General features: G+C 44.8%; 1 protein-coding gene across 4 annotated transcripts in view; it reads right to left on the minus strand.

Annotated features, from left to right (window-relative positions):
• The window catches only part of LOC142817997 (uncharacterized), an 88,526-nt gene that overhangs the window by 16,319 nt on the left and 58,167 nt on the right, over positions 1-14,040 (minus strand). For all 4 annotated transcript variants that reach the window (XM_075896139.1, XM_075896137.1, XM_075896140.1 and 1 more), the window contains 2 exons: positions 5,636-5,821; positions 4,247-4,384 (listed from right to left, as the gene is read on the minus strand). In XM_075896139.1, the coding sequence (XP_075752254.1) occupies positions 4,247-4,384; positions 5,636-5,821 (324 nt within the window). The remainder of the gene's footprint in view (positions 1-4,246; positions 4,385-5,635; positions 5,822-14,040) is intronic.

The raw sequence follows: 14,040 nt of genomic DNA on the forward strand, positions 1-14,040 counted from the left end.
AAGCACTGGAAGACCAGCATTCCATACAGTCAGGCACTCCGTTTCAAACGCGTTTGTACACATGAGTCTGATTATCACCAGAACTGCACTTCCCTGAGGGAATCTTTAGTTAAACAGAATTATCCTGTCCGTCTCGTAGAAGACGCTTTCAAAAAGGCTGACCTCGTCGAACGCAAGACCTTATTAAAGGCACCGAAAAAGACTGCCACCTCACGCCTAACCAACCTGGTCCTCACTCATTCAGCTTCGGCTCCCAGAGTAAACTGTATTCTTCAAAAGCATCATAATATCCTCTTGCAAAGCCAACGTCTCCGAACAATCTTCCCGATTCCACCTAAAGTAATCTACAGACGCTCTAAAAATTTACACGACTTAGTCACATCCTCTAAAGTTACTAAACCGCAATATTCGGGTTGCCATCCATGCAATAAATCACGCTGCAAAATTTGTGCACATATGACAACATCACTTTCAGCTCAGAGTACCGCCTCCGGTTTCAGTCTTAAAATAAAGGGTAACTTTTGCTGTTACACATCGAACGTAATCTATCTTCTGGAGTGCTCTGTATGTGGTATGCAATACATTGGACAAACCGAAACCAGCTTTCGTCTACGTTTTAATAATCATAAAGCACACGCGATTTCCCTTCCTAACTTACCGTTATCGAAACACGTTGCGCTTCCAGGTCATTCCTTCAGCAAGATAAAAGCTACAATTCTAGAGTCAGGCTTTAGCTCCCATCGTGACAGAGAAGTCCGGGAATCATATCTCATCCACAAATTCAGTACCATTGCTTTCGGTCTCAACGAAAATCCCGGCACCTTAACGTTCTTGCGCCAGTAATATGTCATGCGCATTGATCACCTTTTATTATTATATCCTTGAAAATTGTCCGTAACAGTGTAGGTGCTGTTTTTCACGTGTTAATCTTCTGTTATCGGTGTTTTTTTCGTCACCACATGAGCTGTCAATTGCTGTTGAATCTTCTTGTTACGCGAGTATGTTACTGACGAACAGTATGTTGATACATTTTGAACGCATTTTTTCCACGTGTATTGATTGTACCTATCTACAATCCATGTGACCAACTGGCATATAAGTGGTTACCATTGCTGTGTTTTGTTTCATTCTGACGAAGGCCGGGCCCACGGTCGAAACGTCAAGTAAAAAATCTTTTCACTTGTGAGTCAAACTCCTTTTATTCTCCTATTATTCCCGGATCCGGCGACAAACGCTCCTCCAATATATATATATATATATATATATATATATATATATATATATATATATATATATATATATATATATATATATATATATATATATATATATAATCACCGTGCTACATCGAACATCCAAGGCAAACAGAGACAGAGGTTACAGAGCTATGTTTGGTACGGATGGATGCTATGTGCGGCGTGTGCGACGCCCACGCTTCCACTAAGGTCGCCACTCGCCACTTAGGGGAGTGTTAAAGCGTTGATAAAATCGCACTTTTTTAAAATGTATATGGCGTGTGTGACCACGGCGCACTATAAAGAACGGAAAATTGCGGCCATGAAGCACGGCACAGCGTATATAACATCTGTTGTCATGGTGCTGGAGATCGTGGGTTCGATTCCCACTCGCGTAACCTTTTTTCTGTGTCTTCCACTCGTGCGTACATTTCGACGTCATTTCTGTGACGAAAATAGGTTACTAAATTCTTAATCAACCTCGGCATAAAACATTTTCTTGCTAAAATCAGTTGGCAACACTTCCTCGCATAGAAGGCCAGTAAAACAAAGTGCTAGCGCTAAGGCGCCATTGAAGTTTCCTTCAGAGTGGACAGTGCTTGGTGTCCGTGAAATGACGAACGTACCGACAATCTCCTTCACCTTGGCTTTGTCAGCCGGCTAATAAATTATTCTTTGTTTTGGGCCTTCATTTCTCGCAAGTTTACGTTCCCACAAGTGTGAAGCTTCTGTTCTCACCCGGACGTGATGTCTGAGCTTGTCGGTTTATTTGTCTTTCGCTGACGCGAAGCAAACTGCCCACTACACTTTCAGTTTATTTTAAGTATCACATTATAGAGTTGCACGTCTGCAAAAATAAAATGCGCTGATAAACGAAGAAAAATATTATAAACTCAAAGAGTGTAAATGTGAAAATTGGATTGTAACACGGCACGAAAGTAACGAATGCACAAGTATTGCTTGCATGTTCCCGAAACCTGTTGTGACGAGTTCTGAGAAAGAACAGAGGAATCATGAACCCGACTGAAGTGAATTTTCAAGTTTAAAAGGGGTTCATTCTGGCATTAAAAATGTGAACATGACGTCTGCAACTATGGGTAGTAATTGATTGATTGATATGTGGGGTTTAACGTCCCTAAACTACCATATGATTATGAAAGACGTCGTAGTGGAGGGCTCCGGAAATTTCGACCACCTGGGTTTCTTTAACGTGCACCCAAATCTGAGCACACAGGCCTACAACATTTCCGCCTCCATCGGGAATGCAGCCGCCGCAGCCAAGATTTGATCCCACGACCTGCGGGTCAGCAGCCGAATACTTTAGTCACTAGACCACCACGACGGGGCCAACTACGGGTAGTATGAAAGTGTTCCACTCTCATGGGAAGGAATACAACACAAACCGTTTTTCCGCCTCGTGCGCGCCTCAGACCGACGCTTGTGTTCGGATTCCCTCGACACGGCTAGCGATAGTATGTGTGTGTGTTCGTGAGTAAGTTTGTGTGTGCGTGTGCGTGCGTGCATGCGTGCGTGTGTGGGCGTGCGTGTGCGTGTGTTTGTGAGTGTGCATGTGCGTGCTTGCGTGTGCGTGGTGTGTGCGGGCATGTGTGTGTGTGTGTGTGCGTGGGCGTGTGTGCACGTGTGTGTACTTGTGTGTGTGTGTGTCTGTGTGTGCCCGTGCGTATCTGTCTGCATTCTGGCGTGCGTGCGTGCGGGCATGTAAATGCGGAACAAAACACAGGTGGGAGTACACTGAAGATAGGATAAACAAAATCAGAGAGAACATTTGCAGCAGCAGGTAACCATACGATTCTTTGGGACCAGGGACTAGGCCACTAGAGATGCCACAAAAAGCATCCCAGCATACGGCAGACAGTAGAGTTGCCGCATTCACGATGCATTTTCATGCATAAGTATGACCAGTACATTTACGCTGCAGGTAATAATTTCGTATGCAAGGCAACCAAAGACTGCTCTATCATCCCCTTCCTTAATATGCGTAAAGCGCTATTTTTTTCACACACTGTCAGCAATTAGCCCACTGCACTTACTATAATACAGCCAGAAGTGGTTAAGACTGGTTAACGCTGACTAGCCATGCCCGTCTACTGGCTAGTTCAAGCCAGTGCAGTCTATATTTAGGGTAATGCCGGGATGACCATCTGCTCATGTTGGCTGAATTATGTCGGCTAGTCTAACACTACATTCGTTAAAAAGTTGAATCTCAGGCCCTGCTCAGGCACTCACTACTTACAACTAACCGGTAAGAAGTTCTTCGGTCAATCCTTGAAATTTACCACTGTCTCACCGGGACCAGTCTCCGTAGCATTTTGTGCCAGCTCTAAAAACACATGCTAAAAAAAATGCTATACATTTGGTTTGAGTTTCTAGTGCTTTGCTAACGTACGCCTGCTGCTTTTTATTTTTCTGCACTTAGTGTCTTCTCTGAACCTACGAAAGGCGACCTCCACATACTACATTTACGTATGCTGGACTCGTACTCGCCTCATGTACAATGTACAGAGATGATCGAATATTTAAAGTTTCGTCAAAACTTGTTTATGTAATTATTAAACTATTTCTTTGTTGTACCTAACCGTAATAAAGTATTACTTCAATATGTATGGTGCATCATTACAATCGTGAAGGACTTGAACTTTTCCGGGTGATGTCTGACCCGCATCAGTAATCATCATCAAGCTTGTAACGTTTTCTGTCTTAAAAGCTGCGCGCCAGCCACTCTCATAACAAGAATGGGCTCTGATATGGCGCACGCCGCGCGGCATCCGGAACATAAAGACAGCGGGGGTATGGAGTTACACCAACAAAAAGGATATTGTACTCTATGGAGGCAGCTATAACTCTTTTGGGAGAGAAAGATACTCCAAAGAGTTCCACAATTTTCAGAACAGTTGCAGCCTAATGAAGCATAGCAAAACACTTGCTATGTCACCTTTTGACGACTTCCAGTTTCCACACCATCAGTAAAGACAGATAAAATGTCTCCGTACCGTCTTAATAATGCTCGATCGTGTCTCGAAGGTCTTCACTTGCCACTCGTTCAGCGAAAGACTTGCATCAAAGTTGCATCGTCCAGACGTAGTGAATTTCTCGACGTCGCTTTCGGTTTTCTCGACAGGAGCACACACCTGTATTTGGTGGAAGATCACGGTCACAAATTCATCTCCTCATTTCAAAGAAATGTGCTCTGTAAGTACAAAATGGTTCGGCAGAAAAGTAAGAGGTAACCTATATCAAAACAAGAAAAACATTTGGGTCAAGGCAATAAAAGCGGCGTGATGTGTCATAAAAAAACGACAGTAAAACCAGTGTGTACATAAAGTCAAGCTATGAAATCGCTGCACTTCTTTGACAAAACACGGACGTCCCGAGTGGCTAAACGCCGTAGGTTTTTTAACAATTGCTCGTCCTCATCATCACTGACCAATTACTTTTATTAACAAGATTGCGATAAAGCATCTAGTACAGCCACTAGCTACTTTTTAAAGACCACTGAAGCGCATGCGAAACTGCATTACTGCGCCATCAGGTCGCTTCACGACAAAGTTCGAGAGTATGTACAGCTCATACATCAAGGGGGGAGGGTAACGAAGGGCTCCTTGTGTATATTCTTATATACAGCCACGTCATAGTGGAGCGTGCAAGCAGCCGTTTTCTGTTAAGCTCTCCAGATATAGCGGCCCCGCCACTGTTTTCTAGTGGCTAAGGAACTCGGTTGCTGACCCGCAGGTCACGGGATCGATTCCCGGCTGCAGCGGCTGCGTTTTGGATGGAGGCGAAAATGCTGTAGGCCCGTGTGCTCAGATTTGAGTGCCCGTTAAAGAACCCCAGGTTGTCGAAATTTCCGGAGCCCTCTACTACGGCATGTCTTGTAATGGTAGTTTTCACATGGTAGTTTTGGGACGTCAAACCCCACAAATCAATAAAATTATTAATCAAGATAGAGCCAGTAGTTAGAAGTCCCTAAACAGAGGGACATTAGTTTTTTGTAAAGTTCCTCGATGTTCTTCCTTCCTGGTGACCAGAACAATGTTATGGCAATCTCTCCCATTCAATAGGGTGGCCTACGATGACACGCAGTTTCTGGTGAAGTACCTTGTAGTGCCATGAATAAGAAAGCTCGGAGCAATATACCAATGGATAAAATGTGGTCACAATGACGCTTTCCTGCCTAGAGAACGCGCACCGTGATCGCCTTTTCGCGTGTTGTTCTTTACCGTTTCGGTAGAGCTTTGTTGGGGGCCGGAAAAGCTGCTATTGCTAGAACAAAAGCCTACGAGACCAACAAGCGTTTGGCAACTTCCCCGCCGGGAGAAGGGTGCATGCGATGTGGCGTCATGAAATTGAAACCCATTGCGAAATTTTCACGGAGATCTCACCCCACGCCGAATATGTCGGTGAGTGCGCGCGTAGCAACTCCTGCCAACAGAGCCGCTTCTGACTGAAGACGGATGGTCATGCGGTGAGCGGTCCACGTCCACGAACACGTCGATTCTCAGACTGAGTGTGAGGGCGAACCGCGACGCCGGCGCTTGCACGCTGGAAATCAGTTGCAAACATAATTCCTGCGAGAGGCAAAAAGAAGAATAAAAACATGGAAATTGATGTTATGCGAAGCATGCCCATTGAAAATGAGTGCATGTGGAGTAATTTTGTTTCTGTTTTTTCTAAGCGTAAGGTTAGAAAATGACGCTAAAGTAAGTGACTTATGTAAGCCGATGCCTATGAACATAGCGTGTTTTATATGGCAAGTCGCTTACAGTTCCCAACTTACGCCAACTGAAAGCTGCGCAATACCAACAGTAAAAGCAGAAAGGTGATACGCTTGTGCTTGCGAGGGTGGTATTCCTGGCTTGTGTTACGTACACCAACTTCGTTTAATGGTACTTAATATAAAACTCCAATGAACCCAATCGCTGCAGGCTTTCATTAAAATATTTCTCTCTCTCTTCTTTACCTGACATGAAGCCTGTATTGTGGGAGCACATATGTACGTATGTACTGAATATAAATATAGGTATCGAGCACAGAACCCACAATTATTGTACACAACGTCACGCCGGCAGAGAGTCTTTTTCCAGAACAGTTTAGTGACCTGACGTAACTCTGCGGTAGGATACATGATTGCCACGTACAAGGCTTGGGCTCGACTACTGATGGGACACGTATTCCTTGCATTAGTCTGGTCAACGTCGCTGCTGCCAGCTTCTCTTGACGCTCTCGCATTTTTTTAACAATGTCTGTACTCGCCATGCCTGGGTATATGAAATGTCAACACCCTGCGGCACATACACATATACAGCGGTCCTTAGTACACAAGTATGTGCCCCAAGTGTGTGGACGAAAGGCTTTGACGATGTTCCCGGCAAGATTTTCAAGTTATCTATGCCATGACCAGCCAGGCATACCCGTCGAACCTTCGTACCTTCCCGCACTAATCTTGGTAAACACTAAGATAAGGAGGCAATAACGAGAGCATGTACAAGTAAGCGCCAGACAGACAGACAGACAGACAGACAGACAGACAGACAGACAGACAGACAGACAGACAGACAGACAGACAGACAGACAGACAGACAGACAGACAGACAGACAGACAGACAGACAGACAGACAGACAGACAGACAGACAGACAGACAGACAGACAGACAGACAGACAGACAGACAGACAGACAGACAGACAGACAGACAGATAGATAGATAGATAGATAGATAGATAGATAGATAGATAGATAGATAGATAGATAGATAGATAGATAGACAGACAGACAGACAGACAGACAGACAGACAGACAGACAGACAGACAGACAGACAGACAGATAGATAGATAGATAGATAGATAGATAGATAGATAGATAGATAGATAGATAGATAGATAGATAGATAGGTAGATAGATAAATAGATAGATAGATAGATAGATAGATAGATAGATAGATAGATAGATAGATAGATAGATAGATAGATAGATAGATAGATGGATGGATAGATAGATAGATAGATAGATAGATAGATAGATAGATAGATAGATAGATAGATAGATAGATAGATAGATAGAAACGCTCAAAATTAATTACTACAATTGAGTACCACTATTCAGTTCTACTATTCAATAATTAGTCAGTACTACAATTTCAAGTTTTTTCCCAGCGTATGAGAAACTTTTGAAACAGATTCGGTGTTAAGGTGGTTTTTTCGTCGCAAATAAAGTTGAGCCGAGTCTTCGCAGCGGTGGATAGGAAACTTGAGTGGAAATAAGAGGAAGAAGTGAAGATTATGTGAGTTTAATCACTGGGATGCGTTAATTCAATGTTGAAAGGGTGCGGTGTGTCTCATCCCCTAATCATATGGTAGTTCTGTAGCGGGAAATCGGGACGTGTTGAAAAAACCGTCCAATGAACTATTGGGCATGGCTGAACGCCCACCCTTCGTGGAATCTGTGTCTACATGCAGATTTCAAGTGTCACCCTGAACCCCACGAAACGAAGGTGTTGTCCCCGCAGAGAGATGGGACAGCGACCGACGTTGCCGAGGCTTTTTACATCCACAAATATGGCTACACCTTTGTCACGAAGCCTTCGGTCACATTTCACCAACCATACATAGATAATATAAATGCCAACCTCGAATATTTTACTGTTTTTTTCTATTTACACTTGCATTTAATTCAAAAAAATTTCAGATGCTGGTTTGTGCTTGTGCGTGTGCCTTCTGTGTTCGTCTCTCCTCTTCGCGCAGTTTTTCGTAGTTATTTATCACCAACTCACTGATCGTTCGCTTTATTTTATTGTTCACGTTGCCGTTTGTCGTGTAAATAATGCTGATATGCGAAGCGAAAAGCTGCTGTTACTCTTTTGTTCTGTATTGCTGATTTATAACTATGATGATCAATCATACCATCTGTTAACAGGGCTCACATTTCATGGTTTCAGTAGTGAGACAGGCCGTACTGAAAATATATAAAATAAATCAATAACATCATATGCCCTTTTTTAGTATTTCTATCGCTATAAACAGGTGACCACGAGTAAGATTTCGCATTTATCCTTACCGACTAAATATAGAGATCCATGTAGAACGTTTTCATGGGGTGTTTAAAACATGGTTTAAGCAGTTCCTTCGGAAGCGAACCCATTGGTGAGGCCAATAACTATTACCACTTTTAGTGCAAGACTGCAGAAGTCCGCATCTACTTACCGCTTAGTACCACCTAGTACCATACTTCAAACACTTTCCAAGCACCATTATATTTATGAACTATTAAAATCTAACGGCCACAAGTATGCAGTCAACAAGCAAACCTATATGTCGAGGCTATCTCTCGGTATATCGGGCACTTACACGTCTTCAGCGTCTCTTATAATCACTCACATTTTGCCGCTATATAACTGTTCTTTCGTCATGTTGTCCATAATTATTATTATTTTATACTAATGATGAAGTGAAGCTGCATTGTAATACATTAACTGAACACAACTTCGCCCAACAGGAAGTTGTAATTTTAGCTACAAATGAAATGGAAAACCCTTTTAGAAGAAAGGGTCGACTCATTCACACCATTTTAAGACTCATTCACAACTTTTAAACGACCTACGCATTTTATTAGCATGCTGTACAACACCGTGAACGCAAGTGCAGCTGTCATGAATTTTTCAGAATAGTGCCTGTTTCGACAGCATTAACTGTACTGCGTTTAAATTCATTCTCAGTGGCATGCGGCATATCACACTGCCTTTAATATTCCTCTTTATAGTGCTGTATTGGTTACGTGTCTGTGCTTTCCCGATGAGTTCTCTAAGCACGGTACAGATGCGCATTTGGACTTGCCCCTGACATCAGTGTGGTAGATACAACAGATAATGCAGCCCACTACCTCATTATAAAACAACGCAATGTCTAAGCGATTGTGTCGAACTCTAAGCGAATTATAACCTGTTAAAGCAATACAAACAATATTAATACTTTATTATAGGAAATTGATATATCAGTCATATTGCAGGCGCATCGCTATTATTCCTTTTTTCGGTAAGGTTTTTCAAAAATGATTGCCTATGTCTTACAAAGTAACTCTCAAATTATGCTAATGTCACCTGAATTCGGTTGTTATCAAACTTTTTTTTTATTATTCTCGCGTTACCGATATTTGATCTTACTAAAGATAACGGAAACACAGTTGACAACGAAAAGTTTCTCTGAGCAATCTTCAATGTTTTTTGTAAAACTTTTAACTCGATCAATTACCCTATTTCTTTCAACAAATTCGCTTATTTTTTATAAATTAACAGCCCCGACAACAAAATCAGAGCAAATTACTCAAATTTCATTTATTTCAGGCCTGCACTTTGAATCCAAACAAGCGATATATAAGATTCGCAAGGATCTTATCTGTATTAGGACCTCTTCTTTTCCTTATCTACATAAATGATCGAAAAGTTTACGACCTCACTCTACGCAGATTACATCACCGATTTCCCTGCACATGAGTCCATTTAACCCATAGCCTGCAGCCATAACAGACTGTGATCTTCAGAGCGTTATAGGTTGGTGCCATAAAAACGAGCTCGCTACTAAGGCATTAACACAGAGCTTGTTATTCTCAGTTCGCATTCAGAAAAACTGGGTCATGCACTCCCGTTGCGTCTCAATAAATATTCAATGTTCTCATCTGACGAATGCCCATTCAACGGTGTCGAACTTGTATTTATGGGCGAAGCTCCTTGTTGTGTGGGCATTTCCCTCTTTCATTTGCGACTTAGAGTGCACGTGCTCTTCTCTGTCTCACTCTCTCTCTTCATCTTTCAGACTCCCCCATCTCTGTTCCCTGTATAGGGTAGCATATCCCGGTGATTCAAGACATGTCAACATCGCTGCCTTTCTTTTTCCTCCAGTTCCCTCCCTTCTTCTTTTGTATGTAGTATGTATGTAGCCTCCGCTAGTTTACGAAAGTGTGGTTATAAGAGGGAAAAGAAAAGTGAGCCCCGTGCGACACCTCAACAGTAGCTCACAAAGGATGGGGGTGAGGAGAGATTCAAAAGGATGGGATTAAAGGTAGAGAGAGAGAGAGAGAGATGCGCAAGGACAGTGAGCGACGACATAAGAGAGCGACGACATATGAGAGATAGGAAAGATAGAAACGGTCACAGGAGTCTTAGGATGGGGCACCACTTGCGAGAGCTCTTGTCAGAGACAGGTGATGGTGTAGGGCTAATCTAGTCGGCCAGAGCAGCGCTGACGTCGTCGTAGGGGACCGGCGGCAAGAGGTGGCGTAAAACCAACCCAATCGGCCAGAGCTGCTCTGTCGTCAGACATCGTGAGGGCACAACCGGTCACCACGGAATCCAACGAGCAAGCTTATGAAATACTTGCTAGATGGATTTGTCTGTACATTTTCTTGAAAATATTGTTACACGACATCGGCAAGGAGAGAGCATCAGGTAGACGACAAAGACGATGAATGTGATTGTGCAAGGTGTTGTTGTTGCTGTTGTACCTCCATCTTGGCTGCAGCTGCCTCCGACTCTCCTTGTATATTTTGTAAATAAATTTATTTTGTTCAATCTCTCACCCCCGTGACATTTGGGGGTGGTGCTGTGTACAAAACGATATAACGGAGCCATGCAGTGGCCGAAGATTGAATTCTAGGGGCGAAGCTCTTTAAAGCAGCACCCATTCGTCCGTCTTCGTAGTACGTAACATGTCTTACGCTTTGACCTGCGAGGTGTTCCCGGTGGGAGATTTCTCCTGTGCGTTGTTGAACAATAAAAAATTCGCAGCGTGCGCGTGAATAAAAAGCCGAAGTCTCCTGTCTCCCATTCCCCATTAGCAGCAATTGGCCATTGAGCACTATCTGACAAGAAAGGGTTGCTACGTAATACTTGCTTGGCGTAACCTTCTTGGTTTCAGAGAGGTTTAGCGAGCGTTGGGCCACAGTGCCATGAATACAGTAAACTAGTATATGCCGTGAAGTCGAGGTGGTTAAAGGTGGAAAGTAGAAAAGAATCGCAAGCCGTAAGAAAGTGTGCCTGTGCTACCTCTCGTTTAGTTCTTGAAATGTCCCCTGGATGGCGGCGCTTCTATATGCGGAATATAATGATACGAATAACTTATTTATTAAATTATATACGATGGACCGTGCTCGGTGAACAAGTTGGCGACAGTTCATCAATAACTAGCAGCTGACGTCGTCTTTCTCTTTCATGCACCATTGCTGTTCCAGCTGTTGTGTATCATATGATGAAAAGATGCGAGATGGTGGTACTTGGAGTATTGACTAGATGGACGAACGGACACACAGACAGATGCATGGACGGACGCATGGATGGCTGCAGGGACGGATGGCCGCATGGACAGACGCAAGGGCGGATGCATGGACAAACGCAGGGATGGATGCACGGATGGACGTGCGGACGCACGGATGGAGGTACGGACGCACGAACAGACGCACGCACGGATGGGCGGATGGACGCACGGACGGTCACACAAACAGACGCATGGACGGACGGAAGCAAGAACGAATGGACGCACGGATGCTTCGCCCCACTCTCCATCATTCACCCCGTGGATATGCTGCCATTTTTTTTCACCATGGCAAACAAGGGACCCGCTCTCGTCGATGCGACTACAACAACAACTGTTGTGCTTCCGCAGCTAAAAGGTCCTGGAACGTTCTGCGGCACTGATAATGTCGACAACGAAGAATGGTTGCCGTTGCACGAATGTACAAGTAAGAATTACCGCTGGTATCATACTCTTATGTTGGCCAACATCCTGTTCTACTTGAAAGGAACCACAAATATGTGGTTCGAGAACCGCGAAGATGAAATTGGACGCTGGGATGCATGCAAGGAAAAGATTCGCGCCCTTTTTGGCAAGTCTGTGGGTAGAAAGGCAGCGGCCAATAAGAAGTTAACATCTCGTGCGCAAACGTCAGCATAGTCCTACGTGACTTGCATACAGGACGTGCTTGCCCTTTGCCGAAAAGCAGACGATGGCATGGAAGAAACCGAAAAAGTAGCCCACATATTGAGAGGCATTGCAGATGATGCGTTCAACCTTCAAGGACTGCAACATGGTCGATGCCATCATCAAGGAGTGCCAGCGTTTTGAGGCCGCAAAAAGTCGACGTATCGACCACCCTTTCACTCAACTACCAAACATAGCAGCAACCTGGTCGTGCGAAGACGGGCCTGCACTACAGACACAGTTAACTGCAGAGCATGTGACCAAGATCATCAGACGTGAACTTAAAGCTCTGTCTCCTGCGTCCACATGCTCCCATGCCTGTGACTCTAGCCCTCAGATGGTGCCACAGGTACATGTCATTACGCGACAAGAGCTTTCCCATGCTGGACTATCCTCCGAGTGCACTACAGCTCCCTCTCAGCCGATCGACCGTCGTCGACCCCCTGCTTCGTATGCCCAAAGCCAAAACCTTCCGGCGCGCCCTCGCAATCTAGCCGAGTGGAGGACTGCTGACGATCGTCCAATTTGTTTCAACTGCCGCCGTATCAGACACGTGGCCCGCCATTGTAACACTCGGTGGTATTGGCATCAGGCATTTTATGGGTACACCCATCGCCCAGAGAGGGAGCATGGACGCTTTCAACCTTACCGGGAATCACCTCAGGCCACCAGTGAAGACGTTCCTTTTATGCCGCCATATCGCCTCTGTTCTCCATCTCCTCATGCTCACCAGTCCCGTTCACCGCTCTCCCGTCGCCCGTCGTCTCGCTCGCCCCGATTTCGCCGACCAACGTCGCCGACTGACCACCTGCTGCCGGAAAACTAGATGATGCAGCTCCCGGAGGTGATGCTGCGTCGACCACTTGCCCGCCAAATCCTCTCACCATGCTGCCGACTCGACGCAATCTTATTGACGTTGAAGTATACGTGAACGACACATCCATTGTTGCCCTTGTGGACACAGGGGCTCACATATCAGTGACGAATTCAGAATTTCGTGGCCGCCTTAGAAAAGTTTTAACGCCACCCACAAAAGCACTCATCCAGGTCGCCGACGGTGGCACATTTCCCGTGCTTGCAATGTGCTCCGTGCGAATAAATTTTGCCGATCGCTCCACGACAGTGCTATTTGCTGTGCTCGAGAAATGTTCCCATGAACTTGTCCTCGGCGTGGACTTTTTATCCACTCACTCTGCCCTTATTGATTGTGGAACTGGTATGCTTCAACTTGACTTACCGTGTTACCTTGATGACCCCAAACCAGCTCAACCACGTCTGTGTTCTGTAGATCCCGTTCGCCTAGCACCTCAAGCCGTTATCTTCGTGAACCTTAGATCCGCCCTTTCTTTTCCCGATGGTGCCTACATGCTGACTTATTGCTGACGTTCTGCTGGCCAAACCTGTTGCCGTGCCTCACAGACTTTTGACAGTCACGGGAAATACAGCATCTCTTCCGATCCTAAACTTCAGCTGGTGCACTCAAGTTATCCCAGATGGTATGACGTTGGCAAATGTTTCTTCTATTGATGCTGCCATTTAGGCGTTTGTTGCCGAATCTTCTTCCTCATCTGCTTAATTCTCCTCCTCGAAGAGCGCAGCGGATGCCACCATAGACGATAAAATCACCCCTGACCTTCTTTCAACACAGACAGCTGATATACGGCACCTGCTGAAATCCTACCGTGACATTTTTTTTATTTTGATGACCGCCCTTTGGGTCAGACATCCTCATAGGATTAACACTGGAGACGCCAGCGCCATTCGACGACGTCCTTATCTTGTGTCTAATGCTGAGCGACAAGTTATCTAGCACGAAGTTGAAG

Source organism: Rhipicephalus microplus, chromosome 5, assembly GCF_043290135.1.
Source record: "Rhipicephalus microplus isolate Deutch F79 chromosome 5, USDA_Rmic, whole genome shotgun sequence".
NCBI lineage: Eukaryota > Metazoa > Arthropoda > Arachnida > Ixodida > Ixodidae > Rhipicephalus > Rhipicephalus microplus.